Here is a 25,674-nt window from a genome sequence, read left to right on the forward strand (position 1 = left end):
CAAAGCAGTTGCAATCCCTCCCAGTTTGGTATCGTCCGCAAACTTAATAAGCGTACTTTCTATGCCAACATCTAAATCGTTGATGAAGATATTGAACAGAACCGGTCCCAAAACAGAACCCTGTGGAACCCCACTTGTTATACCTTTCCAGCAGGATTGGGAGCCATTAACAACTACTCTCTGAGTACGGTTATCCAGCCAGTTACGCACCCACCTTATAGTAGCCCCATCTAAATTGTACTTTCCTAGCTTATCTTCCTCTATGCCTGATCTGCAGTGGATATGAGTCTCTTACAGCCCTACCTTGCTTAAGCTGTAGCAGCTCAACTTCTGGAGGTTCCTGGTTCAAGGTGTTGGCCACGGCAGTGGCTGTTTAGGCCTGGCACTGTTCATTTGACTTACTTACAAGCTCTTGGCACAGTAGGCAGCTGTCTCTCTTCAATGGGGTTAGGAGTGTGACGGGTTCAGTCAAAGACACTCCCTTGGGACTGTCACCTGACGGGCTGAATTTACCTCTGAGCCCGTTTTCCCTGCCAGCTTGGGACTCCAGAACCCTGCCTTGTTGAGCCAGACACGCTAGCCTGCTGCAACACAGACCTGGATCTGGACCACGCACCCCAAAGCTGCAGATGTTAACCAAAAATGCTTAGCAAGTACTCCTTTATGGCTTCCACTTAATACGTTTACATTGGTAATACAAGTTTATATCTTATTCTCCTAACTCCAGACATAGAAATAATACCTGCAAACAAATGGGATGAACACACTCAATAGATCATAAGCTTTGTAACGATACCTTACAAGAGACCTTTTGCATAAAGCATATTCCAGTTACATCATATTCACACTTACAAACATATTTTTATAAAGCATATGGAGTGCAACGTCACAAGGCGATGTTGCTTCTAGTCTTAGCTTCACCACTGACTTGCTGCCTGAGCAAGCAACTGTCCCTCCTGTGCCTCAGTTTCCCCAGCCACACAAAGGGGATAGTGATCTGACCCACCTCCCTGCGATGGTGAGGCTGTAGACATGGAGGCATCAGGAGTGATTCTCTAGTTAAAGTTTAGAGCATTTTTTCCTTTTTAAGTGAGATTTCAATGTCTTGAAAAACTAGGGTTGCAAAGCTGCTCATCAGAGCACACACAGTTAGGGCAGCCTGCGTTCCTCCGGGTGGGTATCCCACAATGCACGGCAGGAGATGATCACTGGTAGGGAAGCAGGAAAGAATTTCTTCTCTACTGCACCATACAGTCCTATTATCTAGGTGCTGACTGATTTATTTCTTGCCTTCCTTCCAATACTGGCCACTGGCAGAGTTGTGATATCACAACCAAACCGGGTGGACCTGGTCTAGTGAAAGGTGCATCCGATAAGTAGTCAGTGAACCATGTCTTCTCCAATGGGCAGAGCTGGATTTCCCACTAGACATCTAACCGTAGCCAACAGCTGCACCAGAAATGTAATGCAGTTCAAAGCACCACAGGCTTCCAATTTGTTAGTTTTTGAAGTGATACCAGCCCTAATATAAGCACAAATAATTTGACAAAATTAAACAAAATCAGGGAAGCAGTTTTGTTTCTGCAGTGAAACCTTCCTCCACGGTGCTAGTAACTCACACATCACAGCACTGGGCTGGTGTCTGGCCGCCAGAAAGAGAAGCTAATTACAAACCGACATCAGACCTTGGAGAAGACTCCCCACAAAATGACAACTAAAGGAGACCTATAGAAATTGCTCAGAAATGCTAGAGAATGTACTAGGTCATTACAGATGTTTTACAGCCTGGTTTAAAAATCACTAGATGGATGATCATTCTCTGGGAAATTCTATACGACTTTTCTTTGAAGGGAAATTAGCCAGGCAAATTTCACTAGTCCCAAATGGAGTGAAGTGCAAATGGTCAGGTCAATTCTTGCCCCAATTTAGGTTTTGTAAATAGAAGAGTTGTTACAAAACCTAAGAACAATAGAAATGTTCCCATGGTTAATTTTTTATGAACCCCAGGGGAAATATATATTTTACACACATAAGAACATAAGAACAGCCGTACCGGGTCAGACCAAAGGTCCATCTAGCCTAGTATCTGTCTACCGACAGTGGCCAGTGCCAGGTGCCCCAGAGGGAGTGAAACTAACAGGCAATGATCAAGTGATCTCTCTCCTGCCATCCATCTCCGTCCTCTGATGAACAGAGGCTAGGGACACCATTCTTTACCCTTCCTGGCTAATAGCCATTTATGGACTTAGCCACCATGGATTTATCCAGTTCCCTTTTAAACAATAAATATTCCCTAGCAAAGTTTGCACTGCAAACACTGAGTATTGGGCTAGGGCATGAGAGCCGGGAAGTGAAATTGACCAGATAGAAACTTGCTAGGGTATATTCATGAACAGAGCCGAGGCTGCCTTGCCCCCACCACCCTCAGAGCACTCCAAGGAGTTACAGTCCCAGGAGCTGCTCAGAAGTTGCACCTCCATAAACCGCAAATAAAGCTTCCACTGGTGAGAGAGATACTTCCTCCTTAGCTGCCAGCTGGGTCATGAGCCCAACCCTCCTGAACAGCAGCTAAGGGGTGGATTTCTCCACCTGCCACTAACTTTGGGGAGCTGTTCACCATCCCTGAGGAAGTCAAGCAGGAACTGGGTCTGGCTGCAGCCAATGGCAGGCTGAGAAAGCTCTTGGATATTAAAATAAACCCAACGTATCATTACGTCTTGACGGTCGACTAGGACTCTGTGCAGCTGTCCATGTGGACAGAACTCAGATCCTCCTACTCCAAAAGGGTGGGGCTCCTATCACTTGACCGGATGGAGATTCTCTAGTTAGGTTTGACAGTGGGGGTGTGGATAAGGGCATTGTATAAACAGTGTAATTGTAGCCAGATCAGCTAGGGCCTGAGCCAAGGAAAGGAGCCAGTAAATGCTGCCATGTTTGTCTTTCGGCTTTGTTCTCGCTTCTCAATCGTATGAACCACGTTCTGCGGTATGGTGGGGTCTACTGGTGAATTGAGGGAGAAGAGGGGTGTCATATTGCCACCTCTAGCATTCAAAAATAGTGAGCTGGGCCCCTAAAGATCCCCACATTGGCTTGAAAATACTGAGATTTTTTTACAAGAATAGATTTTGTATTCCTTTTATTTGCCTGCCGAGCCTGTAAGGGGTGTTAGAGGCACGTTTGCAAGCTTTTCTCCCAAATCATGAGGGCTAGAAACTCAACTCCTTGTAAAGAGATTGAAGCTGAGAGTCCCATGTAATTGCTTGCCTCCAGAAACTGGGGCTTTAAGAACAAAACACCAACCATCGTGAGAGTTGTGATAAAATCACGAGAGCTGGGAACATCTGGGGAGGGTTCCAGAAAGATCCTCCATGCTGAGCTACCTCCTAGCAAATCTATTTTATTCAGTCATAGATGGTAGGTTTAGAAAAACCCTGTTTAGATCCATTCTTAGATCCATTTTTGTCTACAATCCATTCTCAAGGACTTTGGCTAGTACCGCTTTGAATATACTGTGGTCCTTTAGGGAGGGAGAACTGAGGCAGAGACCCAGAGCCTCAAAGCTATTTGAAATCACCATGAACATAAGAATGGCCATATTGGGTCAGACAAAAGGTCCATCTAGCCCAGCATCCTGTCTGCCGACAGTGGCCAATTCCAGGTGCCCCAGAGGGAGTGAACCTAACAGATATTGATCAAGTGATCTCTCTCCTGCCATCCGTCTCCATCCTCTGACAAACAGAGGATAGGGACACCATTCCTTACCCATCCTGGCTAATAGCCATTAATGGATTTAACCTCCATGAATTTATCCAGTTCTCTTTTAAACTCTGTTATAGTCCCAGCCTTCACAACCTCCTCAAGCAAGGAGTTCCACAAGTTGACTGTGCACTGTGTGAAGAAGAACTTCCTTTTATTTGTTTTAAACCTGCTGCCCATTAATTTCTTTGGTGGCCCCTAGTTCTTGTATTATGGGAATAAGTAAATAACTTTTCCTTATCCACTTTCTCTACATCATTCATGATTTTATATACCTCTATCATATCCCCCTTAGTCTCCTCTTTTCCAAGCTGAAAAGTCCTAGCCTCTTTAATCTCTCCTCATATGGGACCCTTTCCAAACCCCTAATCATTTTAGTTGCCCTTTTCTGAAACTTTTCTAATGCCAGTATATCTTTTTTGAGATGAGGAGACCACATTTGTACACAGTATTCGAGATGTGGGCGTACCATGGATTTATATAAGGGCAATAATATATTCTCCATCTTATTCTCTATCCCCTTTTTAATGATGCCTAACATCTTGTTTGCTTTTTTGACTGCCTCTGCACACTGCGTGGACATCTTCAGAGAACTATACACGATGACTCTAAGATCTTTTTCCTGATTCGTTGTACCTAAATTAGCCCCCACTACATTGTATGTATAGTTGGGGTTATTTTTTCCAATGTCCATTACTTTACATTTATCCACATTAAATTTCATTTGCCATTTTGTTGCCCAATCACTTAGTTTTGTGAGATCTTTTTGAAGTTCTTCACAATCTGCTTTGGTCTTAACTATCTTGAGCAGTTTAGTATCTTCTGCAAACTTTGCCACCTCACTTTTTACCCCTTTCTCCAGATAATTTATGAATAAATTGAATAGGATTGGTCCTATGATGAGTTAGGGGCTTAAATCCCTTTGACCACCTGGACCACAGTGAGTAAGTGATGAGACTTGAACGCAGCTCAGCAGCTCTCTCTGAGTCAACAGTGCGAGGCAGTTGTAAAAAAGGCTAATATCGCTCTGTGACGCAGTAGGGAGCGGGGCGGATTGACCTGGGCATATCGTCTAGTTTTGCTGGGACTGTCTGCATGGGGGATGGGAGAGCAGGGGATGACTCCACTTGAATGAGGATACCTGAGCCTGTACCCTGAGCTAGGAGGGGGTGGACCCAGGTGACACCCTTGCCTGGGAAACTGGACAAGGGTGGGGGAGGAACCAGGGAGAGGAGGAGTGAGACGGCTGCAGTGGAGTTTCAGTCTTGGGCTGGCTGGGGAATCGTAGAGAACCCCCAGGTTGGGGTCTAAGCTCCCTACTCCCCAGAAGGACCTGGCTGAGGGGTCCTGTTTATGCCTACAAGCTCTGGTTTGTACTCATTCCTTTCGTTTAATAAACCTTGGGTTCTACTAGGGTGGGACCAGATCTCCAGATTTTATAGGGACAGTCTCGATTTTTGGGTCTTTTTTCTTATATAGGTTGCTATTACCCCCCCCCCATCCTGATTTTTCACACTTGCTGTCTGGTTACCGTAGGTTCTACTGCCTGGCTGAGAGTCACGGTGAATCGCAGGGCCTTGTCTCCCCCCCAACTCCGTGACACACTCTGGAGTGTGTTAACAGTTGTAGTGTGTGTAAAACACGGGAGGTAATCATCCCACTCTACTCGGAACTGGCAAGGCCTTAGCTGGAGTTGTGTGTCTAATTCTGGGGGCCTCACACAGGAAAGATGCAGACAAATTGGACAGACTCCACATGACAGCAACAAAAATGATCAAAGGGTTAGAGAAACTGACCTATGGGGAAAGGTTGAAAAGACTGAGCATGAGTAGTCTTGAGAAAAGAAGACCAAGGGGGTGGGGGGACAACCTGAAAACAGTCTTCAAATATCTTAAGGGCTGTTAGAAAGAGGACGGTGATCAATTGTTCTCCATGTCCACTGAAGGTAGGAGAAGAAGAAACAGGCTTCATCTGCAGCAAGGGGGATTTAGGTTAGATATTAGGAAAGCTTTCTAACTCTAAGGGTGGTTAAGCTCTGGAACAGGCTACCAAGGGAGGTTGGAATCCTCATCACTGGAGGTTTTTAAGATAAGGTTGGACATACACCTCTCAGGGATGGCCTAGGTTTCCTTGGTCCTGCCACAGTGCAGGGAGTTGGACTGGATGACTTCTCAAGGTCCCTTCCAGTCCTACACTTCTATGATTCGCTCTTTGAAAATGGAGCTGATGATGCCTACATCAGAGGGGTGTTAGCGCCGAGTGCTTTGAGACCCTTGGATAAAGGTGCTGGAGAACACATGCCATTACTATTGTATAGAAGAAGCTTGAGCTCCATCCCCAGAGCTGCATATTCCTGTAACATCTACAGGGTCAGATATTCCGCTCTGAACTATCTGGCTATAAATGTCAAACTGGTGAATGCTGCAAAAAAACAGCCTCTTGCTGGCTTCCTCTTTTGCTGCTCACCAAGACCAGGAAGTACAGAGACACAGGGGATAGGCGAAAGAACCAAAGTAATCATAAGCTGGAGATTTGGGTGATGGGTGGGGTTGGTTCTTCCTGGATTTGCCCTTCCTTACCCTCAGTGGTGCGGACATTTTCAGTTAGGAATTGCACCTCTGGTGTGGAGTTTAGCTCTGTGAGTTTATCTCACACCTCAGAGCAGATGTGGAAATGTGACCCTTTAACAGAGCTAACAATGCACAATTGCTTCCCCACTCTGTGCCTCAGTTTCCCCTCCAATGCTTTGTCTTGTCCATGTAGCAGCTCAGCTGCTTGAAGTGGTGTGAACTAGTAGACAGGAAAGTGGTCCAGGACTTGGGAGACCTAGGTTCTAGTCCCTACTTGGGCATGTTGCTTTACTTCCATGTGCCTCAGTTTCCCCATCTGTAATATGGGGTAATGATTCTTATCTCCTTTGTAAAATGCTTTGAGATCTGCTGATGAAAAGTGCTAGATACAGCGAGGAATTATTACTTCAGCTGACATCAGCTGCGGGAGCAGGAATGTTCTGCCTTGCTTAAGAACCTCATTAGCACCATCCAGCTCTGGGATTTGGAGTGGGAACACACTCAGCTGGTCACAAGCCAGCGGCTGCTGTTTGCTGTGCTAAACAGTGGGCTCGAGGCTGTACATCAAAGAGGAAAATGCACTCCCTCCCCCACGGTTCTTCCTGCTGAACATAGCTAGAAATTGTTACATCATCCACGCAGACTCTCACTGGCGGAACCTAGGGCAGGCTCCTGTCACCTGGCAACTTTCTGAGACTGGATTAACCCTTTCAGGAGCGTTGTGGGTGGTGTGAACTGCTCCCAAGTATAGGCTGGTCTCCCGGTTCTGTTAGTGGGTCAGTACTCGTTGTCCCACTGCAAGGATCGGTTCTCCGCAGGACAGCGGTTTCCGCCTGTCGCTGGCAGGGTGACCAGTACGTACTGTACAGCGGCACGTCGCTAGAACAATGCAACAGGCAACGTCAGGACACACCTGGCTGGAGCTGAGCAGCAAAGGAACCAAACAGGCCTGAATATAGGCTGCTAGCATTCCAACGACCCACTCTTCCGCTAATGAGTAACGTTGGATCCCTGGCCTCCTGCCACTCCTCGCCTTGGCCTGCCCAGCGCGCTGAGCTCGAGCGGGTTGAAATCTGGGCTTTCACTCAGCCATTTTAAAAGATGGCTTTGTCCCTAATCGGGATGAAAAGTTGAAAGCTCAGAATTGTCCCATAAGGAAATATTCCAGAAATGCTACAGCGCTGGGCTGGGACTAAGGAGATGTGGGGTCTATTCCCGAGCTTGGGCAAGTCACCTCACCGCCCTGTGCCTCAGTTTCCCCAACAGCAACATGGGGGTAAGGCTCCTTTGTAAAGCACTCTGAGATCTATTGGTGAGTAGTGCCATAGAGGAGCTAAATAGTGTGAGGTTGAAAGGCTTTCCTTCAACAGTGATATTAATTCATTATATTCCAGCCATAATATTTATTGAGTCAAAACAACAAAGGTGAAACAAAGCATGTAGATAATTTCCAGCAAAAATGTTGACCAGGCTGAGATGTTTTCATTTTGCCAAATCAGCATTTTTCCTTTGGGAAACTGCTTTTCTGGGACATCTCTGTCCCACTGTAGTGTAACACCAACAACCTTGGTGGCAGGCAGGATCGAACCTGGGACCTCTAGAGCTTAGTACATGAGCCTCTACTTTACTGCTTGAGCTAAAAGCCACATGGCTCTTAGCTCAGGCTCTGGAGTAGATGCATTAATCTCTCTCTCTAAGCGGGCTCAGCGCCACTAGCAGCGACTGAGCACCCCCACTCCCCTGAGGTGTGTGGGTCACAGTAGTGCTCGCCGGGAATTCAAGGCCAACATTAGGTGCAGCAACCCAACAGCTCCGTCACGTTTCTTCGGTGGCCTGGAGGAAGCAATTCTGATGCCCCATCCGCTTCCTTTCCCAGCTCTCTGCCCTCTCTGGGCTGTGCCCGCTCTGCCTGGGGCCTTCGGTTGCCGTGAAGCAGGGTGTGACAGACTGGCAGCATCCTGGCCAACCTGACGGAGTTCAGAGGCACTTTACTGAACTAAGTTAAACTTGACTGAATTCGGTTTAATACCTTTGGGGACCATTGTATTCAACATGCAGGGGTGTAGGCGTGACTGGGGAATTGTCTGTAACTCCTCTCGGAGGAGGAGGATGCTAAATTCTCAGTCTTTTGAACCCTCCCCTTGCAAGCTTTGCATATACCAGTTCAAACTGGAGTCTCCAGGGCCACAGAAAAGCAAGAGTTTGGGCCAAAAAGGCTGGTCTGAAACAGGCTTAGGGCCGTCTTCCTGATCCAAGGAACAGCCAGGATCTGTGGTCCACGGACAGGACCTCAGGGGTCCAGTCTTGTGCTGGGATATCACAGTATGGTCAGGAGACTGAGTGGCCTGGAAGAGAGAGAGAGATTCGTGTGTGTCTCCGCCCAAGAGGGTTAATGGCCGGGGCAGACTGAAGCCTGAGACTAGGTGCTTGTGGTACCACCCAGGGAGAATACGGGGGCACTTGACCTGAACTGAACCAGAGGGGCTCAGTCATTCTCCAGTCAACAGAAAGGAAGAAACCGACCGAGTCAGGAAATCGCAGCCACAACGCAGCTGCCGGCCCAGCTGGTGTCGGTGTCACTACAGTCAGAGAGGGGCAGAACTTGCAGGATCAGGAGAGGGGCAGTTTTTTGCAGATGTATGTAGTGAATGGGCATTGCAGTCCTTCTGTAGTCTCCTCCTCCTCTCAGCCTGGAATCAAATACCTGCCCAGTCCCCCTGGAATCTGCTCCCTTGTATAGACCTTACATGTCTAAGGCACTTCTCTGACTCCTCCCAAATGTTCAGCAGCCTTGACGCACCCCAGGAGATCAGTAGCTTTGTGCCCAGTTTTCAGATGGGAAAACCGAGGCATGGACTTTTGTTCCTGGTCGTATAACGGGTCAGTGGCAAAACCAGGACTAGAATCCTAGACGCTGTGCTTCCCCTCAGTGGCTTTAACCAAGATCTGCCCCAGTAGGAAAATGGGCCAGGGAACCCACAAGCCCCCATAATAAATCCCTCTCCCTCACAGTAAACGTTAGGGTGGTGGATATGTAGCATATAGGCCTGCTGGTATGTGCGCTGCCCTGTTCTAGTGGACCGAATCTCCCCCTTATGCCTCACCTTCTGAACAGAGGCTATGCACCACTACTCCTGGCACAGACTTTCCTTTCGCCCAGGTAGCACATAGCACGGTGCCCCCATCCCCATGCCAGCTCGCAGCAATGAAGTCTTGCGTTGCCACAGAATCGTTGTGCTGTGAAGGGAGGCTGATGCCCATGCACAGCCAGGAGCTACTGAATGCACCATCCCTATCATCTGGAAAGAGAAAGGGAACTCTCTTCCGTGGAGCATTTTGATCATTTGAAATTTGGTTTGATTCCAATTTGGAATGACCCACCTCCCCTCCCCAAATATTTCTGGATGCTCCATGAAAGCCCTGGGCATCCCAGCTCTAGGGAAGTGCAGGCAGCTGGCTGCTTCAGGGATGTGGATCCTGGAAGCACCCTATGGTCCTTGGCTCCAGGCCAGTCCAGCTGGGCTGCAGACCCTGGAAGTCTGGGTCCCCCAGCAGCCTGCCAGGCAGCTGTCAAGGAGCCGGGCGGGCAAGGCAGGTTTTGAAAGCTGCCAGGCGGGCCGGGCTGCATCAGAATCCTGCCTGGTTTTGGGAGGAACGTCATCAAAATCGAACCATCTCCACAGGATGTTCCCTTTAGCCAAATCGGTGAATTCGGAGGAAAACCGGTTTTGTTGGGACTTTTCCAACCTGCTTCGGTTATTTGTATCCCACCTGCGATCAGGGCCCCGTTGTGCTAGAGGCTGTACACAATTCCTGCTGCCGCACCAGCAGGTGCCCCTCCCCATCCTCAGCACCAAATTGCCCTCTTTAGAATAGAGCAATGAGTTTATCTGCATTGCATCGAGATAAAGGCAGTAGATGGCTTGTGTCATCTCTCTTTGCTGTCTATAAAGACAGGACTTCACTGGCCATCACATACAGTCCCCAGCTAAAACCCCTCCAACACATAATCAGGGATCTACAACCCATCCTGGACAATGATCCCACACCTTCACAGGCCTTGGGTGGCAGGCCAGTTCTCGCCCACAGACAACCTGCCAACCTGAAACATATTCTCACCAGTAACTGCACACCGCACCATAGGAACTCTAGCTCAGGAACCAATCCATGCAACAAACCTTGATGCCAACTCTGCCCACATATCTACACCAGCGACACCATCACAGGACCTAACCAGATCAGCCACACCATCACCGGCTCATTCACCTGCACATCCACCAATGTAATATATGCCATCATATGCCAGCAATGCCCCTCTGCTATGTACATCGGCCAAACTGGACAGTCGCTATGGAAAAGGATAAAAGGACACAAATCAGATATTAGGAATGGCAATATACAAAAAACCTGCAGGAGAACACTTCAACCTCCCTGGCCACACTATAGCAGACCTTAAGGTGGCCATCCTGCAGCAAAAAAACTTCAGGACCAGACTTCAAAGAGAAACTGCTGAGCTTCAGTTCATCTGCAAATTTGACACCATCAGCTCAGGATTAAACAAAGACAGTGAATGGCTTGCCAACTACAAAACCAATTTCTCCTCCCTTGATTTTCACACCTCAACTGCAAGAACAGGGTCTCATCCTCCCTGATTGAACTAACCTCATTATCTCTAGCTTACCTGCATATATATACCTGCCCCTGGAAATTTCCACTACATGCGTCTGACGAAGTGGGTATTCACCCACGAAAGCTCATGCTCCAAGACGTCTGTTAGTCTATAAGGTGCCACAGGATTCTTTGCTGCTTATAAAGATAAAGAAGAGGCTAGAATTTGCTTGTATCGGCCATGGCTGGATGAGTTTACTGGCTTGAGATAGAACATTTCAGCCGGATAAGGGCAGTGCAAACTCTGGCCTTAGCTCACTTCCCTCCCTCTTAGCATGCATTGGCCTTATTAACCCCTGGACTGCTGGCATGGTCTACTGCCACTCTCGCTAACGCCCAGACGGAGTGATGTACGCATGGCCAAGCCCTCTGGGAATCTTGTGCTCACAACAGACAGCAGAGCAGAGTGTTCACACCTGGGAGCATAAGAAGAGGCTTCATTGTCTAGTGGTGCTGAACTCCCCGGGGTCTCATTGACCCTTGGAAGCCAGTGGAGGCAAGAGCACTCAGTAGCTCTAGAAAATCAGGCTAGTCTTACTTTGTAATAATACCTAGCTCTTCGAATGGTGCTTTTCACCAGTAGATCTCAAAGCACTTTACAGAGAAGGGCAGTATCATGAGCCTCATTTTATAGATGGGGAAACTGAGGCACAGGGTGATGACGGGACTTGCCCAACTTCATGCAGCAGGCCAGTGGCCAAGCCAGGCATAGAACCCAGATCTCCTGCTTCCCAGTCTAGTGCTCCATCCTCTAAATAAACACAAATAGCTCTTGCTATGGCCGTGGCATGGAGAAGGTTTACAGGAAAGTCCCTGTCAGCAGGAGCCAGGGGCTCTACACACCGAGCAGGGCGCTTAGATGCCAGAGTTTAGTAGGGGTTAGCCAGGCAAACCATCTCCCCTCCAAGATGGCTGCAGCCCATGGACCCCAGGGTCCATCTCTGGTCTGTATTAGCTGCCTATTGGCTAGTGGTCATGTGCATCTAGTGGCATTTAAACCCCAGGCTGCATGAGACCCGGGCTGGGCACTTGGGTGGTGACCAGTGGCACCTGAGCTCAGCTCAGCTGACTGGCCATCCCCCAAGCTGCCTGGGGCAGCTGGGCACGGCTGCCCTGTTTTTGGCCTGCATGCAGGGAAGGAGCTGGGGTGAATGGTGCGTTGGCCGTCTGATCCTTGGCGCCTCTAAAGCGCTTGGCTTCAACCCAGCATTTCAGTGGCTGAGCCACACGTGTTCCAGCCCCCATCTGTTTATACAATCTCCCCTCCCCCTAATATTCCTGCTGGCTGTAGTTGCTGGAAGTGGATGGGTGCTGCCTTAACCAAAGCAGCCAGAGGGAGCGCATTTGCAAGGCAAATAGGCCATTGCTTTGTGGGGAACCTGCACACAGCCTCACGCCCCTGCCCTGCGCCAAGCTTGGCACGGGTGGCGTGGGCTGTTGTGAAAGCAGGGCTTGCCTGCCGCCCTCTTTGCTTTTAAACACAGGTGAGGCCAGAGCGGGCACCGCACAAGAATTGAACTGGCGGCCGGAGAGAAGGTGTTAAACCGCTTCTGGGAAGCCTGAGCTCTCGCCTCCCCTTGAAGGTCCTCAGGGGCAGCTCCAGGCACCAGCACACCAAGGGCATGCCTTGGGCGGCAAGCCACGGGGGGCGCTCTGCCAGTCGCCGCGAGGGCAGCAGGCAGGTTGCCTTCGGTTGCATGTCTGCAGAGGGTCCGCTGGTCCCGCGGCTTTGGCAGACCTCCCACAGGCTGCCACTGAATCCGCAGGACCGGGGACCTGCCGAAGGCAGCCTGCCTGCAGTGGTTGGGGCAGCAAAATACCTAGAGCTGCCCCTGAAGGTCTTTCACTGCTTCGTGCCCCTGCCAATCTGATCCGCCCCTCTCTGATCTGCCAACGGCCCCCTGCCTGCCCTCTGCTTCCCCCAGCACCATCACGCTTTCACCCCTGCTGCCTCCAACCCATGGTGCCCCAGCCTGTCATTCCAGCTCCCACAGCAGCTGGGATCTTCCTGGGTTATGAGTCTCTCTTTACTGAGGTGGGGGGCGGCTGCCTCTGCCACCCACCTTTTCCCCACGCACCACCCCTTCCCGAGGGCCCGCGATGGAGTGAATTTCCACTCACTGTAGGAGCATGAGTCTGACTTTGCAGGGTGTCTACTGCCACTGGTCTATAGCCACCTGCCCTGTTTGTCAGTACATACCCCTTTGCATGGCTAAATGAAAGACAGCCCGATTGGTGCTTAGGACGGGCTGGTACAGCACCTAGCACAATAGGGCACCTGTAGGGGCTAATGGCAGCAGCAGTCAGGCCTGGCTTATTGGTTTCCCCCACGCTCCTACAGATGCACAGGAAAGTGGTCGGCTGGCACGGAAACAGGAGGGATGGCCAGTCACTAGGACATTTACCTAAACCTTAGGAGACTAAGGTGGGAGCCCCTGCTCTGCCACAGATTTCCTCCATGCACTTAGGCAACTCACTTAATGTCTCCGTGCCTCAGTTTCCCCAGCTGTACAAGGGGGATGGGGGCCAGCAAAGTACCAAGGCTGGCTAGTTAATGCAGCACGACAGCACCCCGCGGTCAAGTCCTTCGTTAAAGAGTTTATTGGAACATATTGTGCGCAAACCTTCATTCCACATTCAGAAAATAATTTACACTTGAGATTATAAATTAATTGGGGGGGGAGGGGTGCCTTCACAGTGTAAAAATATACAGGACAGACTCAGTCTGCAGGGGCTCCCCTGGTAAGCTCCCAGCATCGTGTTGTGCCATCTAACCCAGCCCCACGCCTTCAAGTGGGAGGGTGCGCAAGCTGAAGAGAGGAGGGTGGCCCGGGACAGAGTTGAAGGGAGAGAGACAGGGAAAAAAATCAAGCCGGAGCAGCCCGAGACCGTTTCCCTTGGCCTACACGCTTCCCTCTAGCCTACGTGCTTAAAGCAAGAAGGACGTGATGGCCCGTTTTAGCTTGGCTGGACGTTCTCTCCCACCCCAGGAGGTCCAAGCCTTCTCCACTAATCTAGACTCTTACAGCAGTTGCTCTGCTGTCAGTTAGCGGTCGCTTCATCGTAGTCAGTGGAAGACGCTTGATTCACACCAGCCAACCACCAGCCAGAATCTAGCCCTGTGCACTTAGACTGGGCCAAAGGATCTGGTGAACAAGGAGGGCTGGGAAAAGGAGCACAAGCTGCAGTCTGAGCTGGTCATCTCCTAGCAAGATCTCCCCGCAGCTAGCTAAGATCACACAGACCACAGAGGGGATGGAGCGGCATCCGTAGCCCCGCCAGGCTTTGGCACAGGAGCTCCGGCATGAAACGGAAGTTCTTTCCACTTCGGAAGTGTTTGTATGTACACATTATCGATCCGTCACACTAGGTAAAATATACATATATACACACACATACACAAACACACGCTCTACAGCTGTCAGCTCAGGAGATCATTTAAAAACTAATCACAGTGCATAGGACAGAGTGTGTTGGGCCCAAGAAATGTTTGATTCTCAAGACAGAGGCAAGAATGTATCGTTCGTCCTCTTCTGCCCAGGGGAAAAGGACCCGCCGCCTTCTCCAGGCCTCACTTCTTATCCAGCTGGCAGTACAGGTACATGGATACGACCATGGCTGCAATCTAAAGAGAGGTCAGTAGGTTTAATATCTCCTGTTGCCAGGGAGGCCTTTTCTTCTTTCTCCTCATTGGCTAGACGCAGCCTCTGGATCACGCAACTGTAACCCACTGGTCAGCGTGTCTTGTGCCCCATCATCCTCCCTCTCCTGTTGCTTCCCCTCACGACACGTGGGAAACGGGCACTGAGGGTCAAGGCCGGGTGCATGCAGAGGTTCAAGACTGGCTGTCAGGCTGCCTCGGTGGTTCCCATCCGCCCCAGCTAAGCTGCTACAGCTGCAGTGGGCAAGCAGCCTTGTGCCATGTCCTCAAGTAGCTGCCGTCACCTTTCTTTCTGCCCATTCTTTCCCCCGGCTTTCCCACCTCCTCTTGTTTTGTGGCTCCCCCTCCTTGATCCCAACTCAGGCGCCCGGCTCCAGGGTGCCCGGGCTGGGGTTGGAGCCACTGGTGGTCACAGATGCTCTGGCAGCGTGGCCGGGCGCCCCGGGAGCAGAGGAAACAAGCCTGAGCCTGCAGCCTTGAATGAGGAGAGCTCAGAGGTCGAGTCTGCGACTCTAGCCTCTCCCTTACTGGACATGCCCCTTGTTTGGAGCAGTGGAGGGGAGACAGTGGGACGGCAGCCGCGCAGACCTACATCCCTGCCTAGGGTGACCAGACGTCCCGATTTTATAGGGACAGTCCTGAATTTTGGGTCTTTTTCTTATATAGGCTCCTATTACCCCCCACCCTGTCCCGATTTTGCTGTCTGGTCACCCTATCCTCGCCTAGTTTCTACAGCCAGGAGCCAGCGTGGGACTTACCTCTAACGCACAGATCCCTGCCGCCACGCCCCCCACCACGCCCGCATTCGTGCGAATCTCGCTCAGCAGCTGCTGGAAGCAACCCTAAGGGAAAAAGGGAAACCAGCTCGGTTAGAAAGAGCCGGAGCCAAGCAAGCAATGGAAGCCAGTTGGAGCAAGGCGGCTGAATGCCCCCTCAGCTGAAGGACACAGCTCCCCTTCCAGTCCACCTGCTGCACTGGGGGTTTGCCAGCACCAAGCGACTAGCTGAGTGCTTCTGAAGGGAGTCTCATGGGGGGTGCTGACGCTGTTGTCTGAGAAGGGAGGGAGTGCACCCGGCAGTGCCCTGGCTGTATATACCAAGCAGGATACCCATCATATATGGGCACTTCAGGGATCAGTAAGGCTCAGTTCAGCTTCCCAACTGAGAGGTGGAGTGATTTTTGGGTGCCTAACTAGAAACACCCAGGAAGACTCCAATATTAACAGAAGTCAGGCCGCTTTGGGAGGATTTGATTTGGGCACAGCCTCCCCTCCCCACCCTCCCACTCCCAAATTAAAAGCACCCAGTCTAGATGTCCAAAAATGCACTGGATGGTAATCGCAACAGGGGGTCTGTTCCGCAGCTGAGAATAACTCCAAGCAGAAAACCCATTGCACAAGCACTGACCTAAGTAGGATTTGTATGTCCTACGTGAATATAACGAATAGGGCTGGGTCAGCTACTTTTGTTACACGTGATCTAGAGAGTCTGGTTCCTAAGACAGTCACTAGGAGGGTCAAACAGCGATAGGTTTGAACGCCATATAGTGCGTGCATGTGCTGGTTTGAAAGGGGACTCAGCTTCAGAGGAGATCTGGGCCTCGTTTCTGGACCAATGTTATATGCATGTTAAATACATTTGTACTCCCAGTGCATTTGTAATGGTCTGGACAGTTGCTTCTACACACAAATCCCTCCCACTCATCCTTGGTGAGGTCTTCCGTGACCCTATTATTTTTCGGCTAAGTGTCTAAAGAACTTTCATATCAAGAGAATAAACCTATTAGAATCTATAGACAAAATCCCCTAGACCAGGCCAGAGTTATCTGCAGGGTCAGCCTTCCTCATGTGTACCACCTACAGGCCTCCAAGCGCTTCGCAAGACGTGTCCTCATCCCGACACTTACAGGTAGGGAAGGGACGTAGAGAGGACAAGTGACTTGGAAAGGGTTGTAGAGCAAGTCAGTTGCAGAGATAGGAAGGCAGAGATAAGCTCAGGCCCCCAGTGCAGTACAAACCTGCTCCTCCTCTGCCTTACGCCAAACTTCTGTGATTCACAAACTAGTCCCACCTCCCTCTCTGATGGGAGGGGGACATCCCCAGATACTCCAAGAGCAGATGTCAGAGAGGGACAGTGGCCTAGTTTCCACAGCAAAACTCACGCCCTTCTAGCCGTGTGGGGTCCTGCAGCCATAAGGCAAAAGCTGTCGTGTCTTCATACCTGGACACTGCTGTTGCGTGCAGCTGCCTCGCTGCACGAGCTGCTTACGGGCTTGCAGCAGAACGCTGGGTACGTGTTGTGTTCCTTGTAGTAGTAAGAGTCAGTGAAGTCTGTGTAGTTCATCAAGCCGCAGCATTTCACCTGCGAGGAGGAGGAGGAGGAGGAGGAGAATTGAGAGCAAGGAACAGAACGTGCCCAACACCTCATGGTTTTGCCATCATGTCCCAACCAGAGACCTCAAAAAGCTCCACGGACAGATTACAAACCAGTTAATCTAGGGGCCTGTCCGTACCCTGCAGTGGTGGATGAAGCCATCTGGGGAGATGGTACAGCCAGTTAGGACAGGATTGGAAGCAATGAGCGACAATGCATCCAGCCGAAACCAAGAGGAAGGCAGAACGTCGTTCCCCAGGCTGGAGCTGGGCCAGGCTTTGGGGTTCAGCCCCGACTCTTGAGAGAAGAGGGGCCTTTGACGACCGCAGCTTATCAGAGGCAACTGCAGGCTTGTGCATTTTGTCCCAGCGGCGCTCTGTGTTGCCAGAGGGGAGTGGGGTTGGTTCCAGACACTTGTACCCCATGTGCATTTGAAGTTATGTCCCCCATCACCCATAGCACAGGAGGGGAAGCTCAGTGGATGGGCTCAGATGGGACCTCTTCTGTCCATCGGCAACCAAAGAGCGGTAGACACAGGGTCTAGGGGATGATCAGAATGAAGGGGGCCGGGCCGGCACGTTTGCTGCTAGCTCAGACTTGGGTGTCAGCTGAGGAGTGTTCACTTTCAGCTTCTCGAACATGCAGTCCAGTGGCTCACACAGGAGCTGTGCTCGCTGAGCGGGCAGAGAAGATCTGTCCCGGGCAGGCAACCCCAGAAGGAACCAAATCCCAGCTGTCAGGCTCTGGGAAGCTCTTTACAAGGCCCAAGTGTCCAAGACAAAGTCTATTGCCTCATCCCGGGAAGGCTCCCCTCAGTCTCTAACCAGAGAGGCCACTCCCGAGAGAGGTAGCTTGTAAATAACCCGAGGGTTTGTGGCTGGAGGCCCGCGCAGGCCAGCTCACCGTACTCATGGTGGTGTTCCAGATCTGTGTGACTTCAGGAACCTTCCCGTACTGATTCTTCAGCGTCGGAGTCACCGTTGCTTCCAGGATATTCTCCGCCTAGAAGAGAGTTCAGATGACATCACAGCGGGCATTAGCCCAACGGCCTTGCATGCATGCGGGGAGAGGCCAAAGCTTAATGGGGTGCTTGGAGAATCCTGGCGTCCCTACAGGTACACCAGCAACCTCTGCATTTGGGAGGGGGGCTGCCCTGGCTATACCAGGCAGGTGGGCACGCTGGGGAAGTTTCTGTTCCTGGTGAAAGGGGCCAGCACAGCACTCACTGTGTGACAGGTCAAAGAGTTCCCCAGTTACGTAAGACACGTGAGGTCTGTAAGCACGAAGTGAGAACAGGAACGACCGTCCCCGAGTGGGTCTGACACCACCCTGGCCTACGGCACAGGACATTCCTGGCATCAGCTCAGGACTGCTGCCACAGAAAGCGGGCCAGAGCTTTCATCTGCTTTGCCATCGCCTGCAGCGTTCGCTTTTCCACCTCCGTTTCAATCCCCAGGACCCACGCTGCAGCGTGCGTGCTACTGATGCTGCAGGGGATGGGGGTGTGTGAATAGACTAAATCCACATCCCCCCCCAGCCCCTCACCCCCCTACAACACTGGGCAGCCTCGCCCCCCACCCAGACGGGGCTGCATCGCACCAGGCCTTGCAACCGCGTGCCAGGCCGTTTTCCGGGCAGGACCGAGAGACTAATTCCCGAGACAGACTAGCCCCAGGGGTAAGGCATTCCCACACAGGGCAAGCTTCCCTCCTGTCCCACTAACACCATGAGTGAGGCCAGACCCTCAGCACCCACTGTTCCACCTGGTCCTCTGAGGAGCTGCTAGTCAATGGTAAACCCCCATCAGGGAGGACTGATCTCAGCTCCTCCGGTGTCCCCCTTAGCAGAAGGCCTAAAGTAAAGTCCTTCCAGGAATGGGCAAAGGAGACAGAGCGATCTGTCCCTCCAGGGGACCGTGACCGCCCACCCCCCTCTGACTTACAATAGATGTGTAGACCAGAGCCACCACCGCAGCAGCAATCTCAGCAATGAAGATGATCAGCACGATCGAGAAGAACTAGAGGAGACACAACGCAGAGGTTAGAGACGGGATGGAGTCCGAGTCCATGTAGCTGGGACTGGCCACAACACTGCCAGCTTCCTGGTAATCGCAACAGGGGGTCTGTTCCGCAGCTGAATAACTCCAAGCAGAAAGGTCAGTGCTAGTGCAATGGGTTAAGTAGGATTTGTACATCCTACGTGAATATAATGAATAGCGCTGGGTCAGCTACTTTTGTTACACGTGATCTAGAGAGTCTGGTTCCTAAGACAGTCACTAGGAGGGTCAAACAACGATAGGTTTGAACGCCATATAGTGTGTGCATGTGATGGTTTGAAAGGGGACTCTGCTTCAGAGGAGATCTGGGCCTCGTTTCTGGACCAATGTTATATGCACGTTAAATACATTTGTACTCCCAGTGCATTCATAATAGCCTGGACTGTTGTTTCTACACACAAATCCCCCCCACCCATCCCTGGTGAGGTCTTCCATGACCCTATTATTTTTTGGCCAAGTGTCTAAAGAACCTTCGTATAAAGAGAATAAATCTATTAGCAGGGCCGGGTGCAGCCCTGGGGAGAAACTTGGGAAAGGCCAAGCCAGCTTCAGCTAGTTCACAAGCAGGTGACAAAGGGGCTGAGAGATTGTTACCATGGGGATCTCCCAAGACTTGGGCGAGACAGGGTTTACTATCAAGCAGGGAACCTTTCTCCAAAGAAACAAGTCACTTGCCATGGAGCATGGGATTTTGAGGGGGCCACTCAATACTAATAATATATGGAGATATACCTATCTCCTAGAACTGGAAGGGACCCCAAAAGGTCATGGAGTCCAGCCCCCTGCCTTCAGTAGTAGGACCAAGTACTGATTTTGCCCCAGATCCCAAAGTGGCCCCCTCAAGGATTGAACTCACAAGCCTGGGTTTAGCAGGTCAATGCTCAAACCACTGAGCTAGCCCTCCCCAATATTCAGATATGGATTGAGTGGCCCCATCCTGGGAACAAATCCATCCCGGGATCAAATCCATCCCGTTTCAAGGCAGTAGCTGTGTTTCCACCATGTCCAGACTGAGGTTGCAAATGCAGGTCACTGGCCTGACAGACCTCAACTCCCTACTGGAGGTACAAAGCCCCCTTCTTCCACCATCCTACCCCACCTGCAACTTGACAAGTGGGCTAGACAGACAGAGCAAGCACAGATTCACACCACCCAGAGCTGGAGATTTACCATGATCAGGAGGCATTTGCTCTCTTTCTGGGCCCCACAGCATCCCAGGAAGCCAAGCACCACCAGGATGGCGCCGATGACGATGAGGAAGTAGCTCACGTTCACAAACTGCAAGGTGCTGGACGAGCCAAATATGCTGGAGAACGAGTTCCCGTCCACGGCGACCCAGATCCCGACACCCAGGAGCGTCCCTCCGCCAAGCTAGGAGGCAAGAGGGAGGCGTGTGTTATTTCAGAGGTGGCTTGGGAAGGACTAAGGGACACAGCATCTGGAGCCAGCACCATATTGACGGGAGCCAGAAATGCAAAACCATCTTCTCCTTTCACTTTTAGTTGTGAACGTTCTGATCTCATGCTAACTGCAACTTCCTTCCCCTCTAGCTCACAGGCTAGTCTCCTCTCCCCAGCATGCACTGATGACCCAGGGCTGGCCCTTTCACAAAACAGAAGAAGGATTCATGGAGCAGATTAGAGGTCTCCTGATTTGGGGGATAATCTCAGGTGAGTTAGCAAGCATGGAAAGCGGTGCCATCCAGCTCCCCTAGAGCAACCATAAGCTGCCCATGAAACATGGACAATCCGTAACAGGGCAAGGCCCTGACTACTGGTCTCCATAGAGACAAATCATGTTGTCGATTCACTCAAGTGCACAGGGGAGGGGTTCACGGTAGGCAAGGGAGCCAGCGTGTTTTGTTTTGGCTCAGAGGCAGGGCTGAGGGCACTGTGTTTTGCACAAGAGAGATTTGGAGACCCCCTGATTAGGCTGGGAACAGCTGCTCAGTCACTGGCTAGGGCCGTTTCTGGAACTGGGAGACCCAGGAAAGCTCTGACACAGCATGCGGGTCTCAGAGAACTTCCTGATTTCTACCCCAGGGTCAGTCATTTCCTCTGATTATGCCTGGCACTGGCTGAGGAGATTACAACCTTCTGCTTTCCCAGAACAGGTCTTTGTACTTGCATTCCAGCACAGGGTGGGGCAGATAAACCCTGATAAGAGAATAATACTTTGCTGGCGGAGTGGGAAGGAGAGCCCAGCCACTGCACCAGCCTCACCCCCTCCAGTCAGCTCCTTGCCTAGGATGGGGTCATTACAGACAACACATCGTGAAGGGCCCCTCACGCCGGACGGAAAGGGTCTGAAGTCAGCGATCGGTACCCAAGAGTGCCACCAATGTTTGCCCTCTCTATCCACCTAGCTACCTCCCTCTCCTCATTTAAATTCCTCCTCAAGTCTCCAATGACACCCTCAGGTGAGTCATCTGCCAGAAGCCCCTGCCAACTCATTCCTCCCTCTCACAGACTAAGGTCAGAACGGACCATCACAATCATCTTGTGTGATCTTCTGCACATCGCAGACCACAGAACCTCACCCACCCACTCCTGAAATAGACCCCAAACTTCTGACTGAGTTACTGATGTCCTCTAATCATGGTTTAAAGACTTTAAGTTATAGAGAATCCACTACTGACAACAGTTTAAACCTGCAAGTGACCCGTGCCCCATGCTGCAGAGGAAGGCGAACCCCCCCAGGGTCTCTGCCAGTCTGACCCAGGGGGAAATTCCTTCCTGATCCCAAATATAGTGATCAGTTAGATCCTGAGCATGTGGGCAAGACCCAGCAGCCAGACACAGAGCACTCCCCATCTAGTGTCCCATCACCAGCCATTGGAGATATTTGCTGCTAGCTGTCGCAGCTATTGTAGGCAACCTCATCATCCCATCCCCTCCATACACTTATCCAGCTCAATCTTGAAGCCAGTTAGGTGTTCTCCCCGCCTCCCTCCCCCCGACCCCCCTTGGAAGACTCTGTTTTCCTCCCAGCACCTTTCGGAACTGGGACCATCAGAGCAGAGACAACTCCACAAGAAGCACCACACAGCAGGTCAGATCACTCCAGAGGAGAACAATGTCTCGGGCCTGGAGGGCAGAATCCCCATCCCCGCATCGGTATCCAAGTGAACGAGTGTTCTGGAGCCTCCTGTGTTTTGCAGCCATCTTAGGACCTGACTAGCCACAGGCTTCAGCAGAGGTTGGGCCCGCCTCGGCTTTGGGACAAGCCCGGAGACCACACGCACTTCCGCTTTCAGAGGCACTGCCCCTTGGATCAGACAAGCTTCCCCCTGTGAGGGTCCATGTAGAGAGACAAGGACCTCAAGGACCTCAGCCCATCTCTGAGGGCCGCAGCAAGAGCAGTTGGGAGAAGAAAGGAAGAATCACGCGGGCCAATGAGCTTTCCCGGGCTGATCATTCCAGCAACACTGGGTTAGCAGGGACCCAGGCAGCCAGCCTCCCTATCCATATCTCCTAGCCAAGTCCAGGGGGAGAAATACACGGAAGAGAGCTACTTCCCTCTGGCTGGGAGAACTGCTTCTCCTGTGGGACGCTGCAGGAGCAGAGCAGCTCCACCGTCCCCCCAGTGCCACAGAGACAGCTCTGCCTTTGAACACACGCCAGCTGAGCGAGAACAGGCGGCCTTGTCCACCGGGCGAATGAAGCAGTGTCCTTTGGGGCTGGGGAAACAAAGTCACCAGAGGAGTCACTCGTCACCTCCATTATTACCCCTCACCGCTGAGCTTTTCTCATTGGATCCAGAGCAGAGGAAGATGGAGAAACCCCCCATCAGAGCCACCTGGGAGGAACCTGAGAGGAGCAGAGGCGTCAGCCCGTTGGGGGGAAAGAGACGGAACCATTATTATTGCATCTTTTTGCCAGTCTCACACCCCAGCCTCAAGATTTGGACTTGATGCTGTTCATGGTCAGGTGCCCCGGGAACGTAGGGGAAAAGAGTCAGTAATTGGAAAGACGGCAGCAGATGCCAGTAGATCCTCGGGGCCAGTGAGCTACAAACCAGAGCTGCCTGGAAAAAGAATGGGATTCCTTCCCACCCCACCCCTCTGCCGAAAAAGTGGACAAAACAAAAGAGTGGGTTTTCTGAGGGGTTTCCCCTCCCCTGTCCTCCCCAGGACAGCAGACGCTTCCCCTGGATTTTCAATTAAAGGAGACTTTTCCATTTAAAAAAAAAAAGGGGGGGGTTTGATGGAAGACTTCTGGCTGGCCCTATAACAACCCCCCACCTGGCAAAGTGAGAGAGACAGAGCATCTCCTGTCCAGCCCGGGAGTCCGCCCATTGACAGGGGGAGGCCAGAGGGGGAAAGAAGAGAGGGCAGGACCTTCAGCCCCGCTTTCTCATCCTCCCCAAGTATAACTCGGTGCAGTTCTAATCCTGCCGGCCTCGTCTCAATTCACGAGGGTGGCATCCAACCAACGAGCCCCAAGTCAGAGGGGTCAGAACAGAGCAAAACTGCAGACAACTTTCTAGCCAGCACCTGGCCCCTGTGGCTTTCCAGGGTACCCCACGCAGACGGCAGGGCCAGTAGCCATGAAGGCAGAATCCCGGCCATAAGGGTTCGTACTGTACCAAGGGAGTCAAAGAGACAGAGAAAATAAAACACACTTCTGCGGTGGTGGAGCTCCCAGGGAGCAGATAGATTTCCACCAGCAGGGTGGCCTGGCTGGATACAGGTTGCAAGGGAGTAAGAGCGTTTGGATGGATCCTGGTGTCACTGCACCCCCTGCTCTCCTTCCAGTGCCACGGGTGCGATTGTCGCCTACGGCGTGGGAGGAGAACAATCAGGGACCGTTGGAGACCGTCTCAGTCTGGAGCCATAATAAGCCGTGGCCCCAACGCCTCAGTTTCCTGGAACTGCTCCAGCAGGTCTTGTTCTGGCCAACTCGGGGGTGGGGGTCTTAGGGAAAGGAGGCTGGTTAGCCCACCCGCGCCCTGGAAAAGACCCTGCTGGAGGATTGGCTTACATGTCCTATGCGGCTAGCTGTCCAATGTAGGTGATCGCCCGAGGCTCTGGTCTACTGGAGGTTGCAGAGGGCAACACGTTCCAGCGTAGAAACTGACTGCTTACAGTCTGACACGATCTGTCTGCGTCACAGCCCTGCAGCCACCACGAGAGGTTCGGAGCAAGCCAGTTTGCCAAGCAAGCCCAGACTGAAACGCGATCACCTTGGCTGGGACCCTTTAAAAACTTAAACCCAGCGTTATGCAGTATGGCCAACCCCCAGCGTTCAGGGATCACGAGCTAGGCCTACCGCCTGTACTCTAATTAACTCATTAAAACTAGCCGTGCCAATGCTATAGGGCGGCCTGCGTCCGTGCTGCGACGTGCGTGCTGCTCTTCCAGCGAGCTTGCTAGAGGGCAGCTGGCCTGAGTGCGTCCACACGAGATGCCAGTCACCGCCTTGCCCGCTGGGCAGACGCGCACTTCGCCTGAATTCATACAAAGGAGCACGCCGAGAAAGGGACTCTGGAAAGCTTTGCAAACCGCTTGTTCAGCCTAACCCCTGCTGTAGGTTTCATGAGAGGCAGTCACAGTGCTCATCCCGAAGTTCCCCGGGGCCAGCAGAGCTTTGAGAACAAGGGCAGGTTCGTTCTTTTTTAAAAATAATCGGAGTCACTGTTTCTGGACAGTTGCTGGCATTGAAATCTAGCTCCCGCAGAGAAGAGAAACAGCCTGAAACGCAGCAGGTACTTACAAATATGGCCAGGTTAAACAAGATCATCATAACCTTGAGGAAACTGAAACAGCCCATCTTTGCTCCTGAAAAGAAAAGGGAGAGATTAGCAGAGCCCAGATAAATGTGTTAGTCTCTAAGGTGCCACAAGGACTCCTCGTTCTTTCTGCTGATCCAGACTAACACAGCTGCTACTCTGACACCTCTGAGTGAGAAGTTTTAGGGCAGACCCCTGCCTCACACAGCACTGAGCCCTTTAGCAAGTCCCAGAGACTGCTCAGTTACCTTCCAGGGGTGGGGCTTTTAAACACTAGGGAAGACCCAAACGGCTCCCCTCTGCGGCAGAGAGAAAGAGGAAGCGGAGGCAAATCAATTTCTTTTTGACTGTTGCTCAGAGAGTCTAAGGAAAGTTTCCCAGCCCAACTGCAGCAGCCCTCAAGTCTCCCCAGCCCCACTCCCTTCTCAGGGCTTCCCCCTCCCAGGGGCAAAGATCTGAACCTGGCTGTGTTTCTCCTGCCAATCAAGCCCCCCACCTGCAGAAGGGAGGGGTCACACTGGGAATGCAGGGCTCACCTTAGTGATCCAATCCAGAGAGGGGGAAATAAAATCCAAAGCAGCCTCGAGAGCCCAACCCAGGCACTGCTCCTGTGGCACTGGGAGCCTGTCCTACCTGAGCCAGACCCAGACCTGCTGTCCTTTCACAGGTGCTGTGCCCAGCCTCTTAAGGGAGCCTAAGTGGCAGTTGTCTCCTCCAATCAGAAACTTCCCCCTTCCAGCCCAATCAAATCCCTCAGGGGATGGTCCACTCCTCACAAACTTTTTTTTTAGTAGATTATGGGAGTAGTTGAAGGATTTTCTTTAGTCCTTGCTGGCCCCTAGCGGCTGCAGCCTGATATT

General features: G+C 51.6%; 1 protein-coding gene across 1 annotated transcript; it reads right to left on the bottom strand.

Moving 5' to 3' along the window:
* Positions 1–13,572: 13,572 nt before the first annotated feature.
* On the bottom strand, positions 13,573–25,471 carry TSPAN1 (tetraspanin 1). Its single transcript, XM_050961851.1, has 8 exons — positions 25,351–25,471; positions 24,799–24,863; positions 20,255–20,455; positions 18,971–19,045; positions 17,932–18,030; positions 16,876–17,016; positions 15,414–15,497; positions 13,573–14,619 (listed from the first exon to the last, which is right to left on the bottom strand). The coding sequence occupies exons 2-8, from the start codon at positions 24,853–24,855 to the stop codon at positions 14,566–14,568; spliced, it is 711 nt and encodes a 236-aa protein (XP_050817808.1). The 5' UTR covers positions 24,856–24,863; positions 25,351–25,471; the 3' UTR covers positions 13,573–14,565.
* Between the last annotated feature and the right edge of the window lie 203 nt (positions 25,472–25,674).

The sequence above is a fragment of the Gopherus flavomarginatus genome, chromosome 7 (assembly GCF_025201925.1).
Source record: "Gopherus flavomarginatus isolate rGopFla2 chromosome 7, rGopFla2.mat.asm, whole genome shotgun sequence".
Taxonomy (NCBI): Eukaryota; Metazoa; Chordata; order Testudines; family Testudinidae; genus Gopherus; species Gopherus flavomarginatus.

Excerpts from the sequence above, each read along its gene's own strand:
- TSPAN1 (XM_050961851.1), bottom strand. The coding sequence starts at position 24,855 with ATGGGCTGTTTCAGTTTCCTCAAGGTTATGATGATCTTGTTTAACCTG. Across the intron at positions 18,031-18,970 it reads CTCTGGTCTACACATCTATT|GCGGAGAATATCCTGGAAGC; the intron begins GTAAGTCAGAGG and ends ACTCTCTTCTAG. Across the intron at positions 14,620-15,413 it reads CAGGGATCTGTGCGTTAGAG|ATTGCAGCCATGGTCGTATC; the intron begins GTAAGTCCCACG and ends ACCTCTCTTTAG.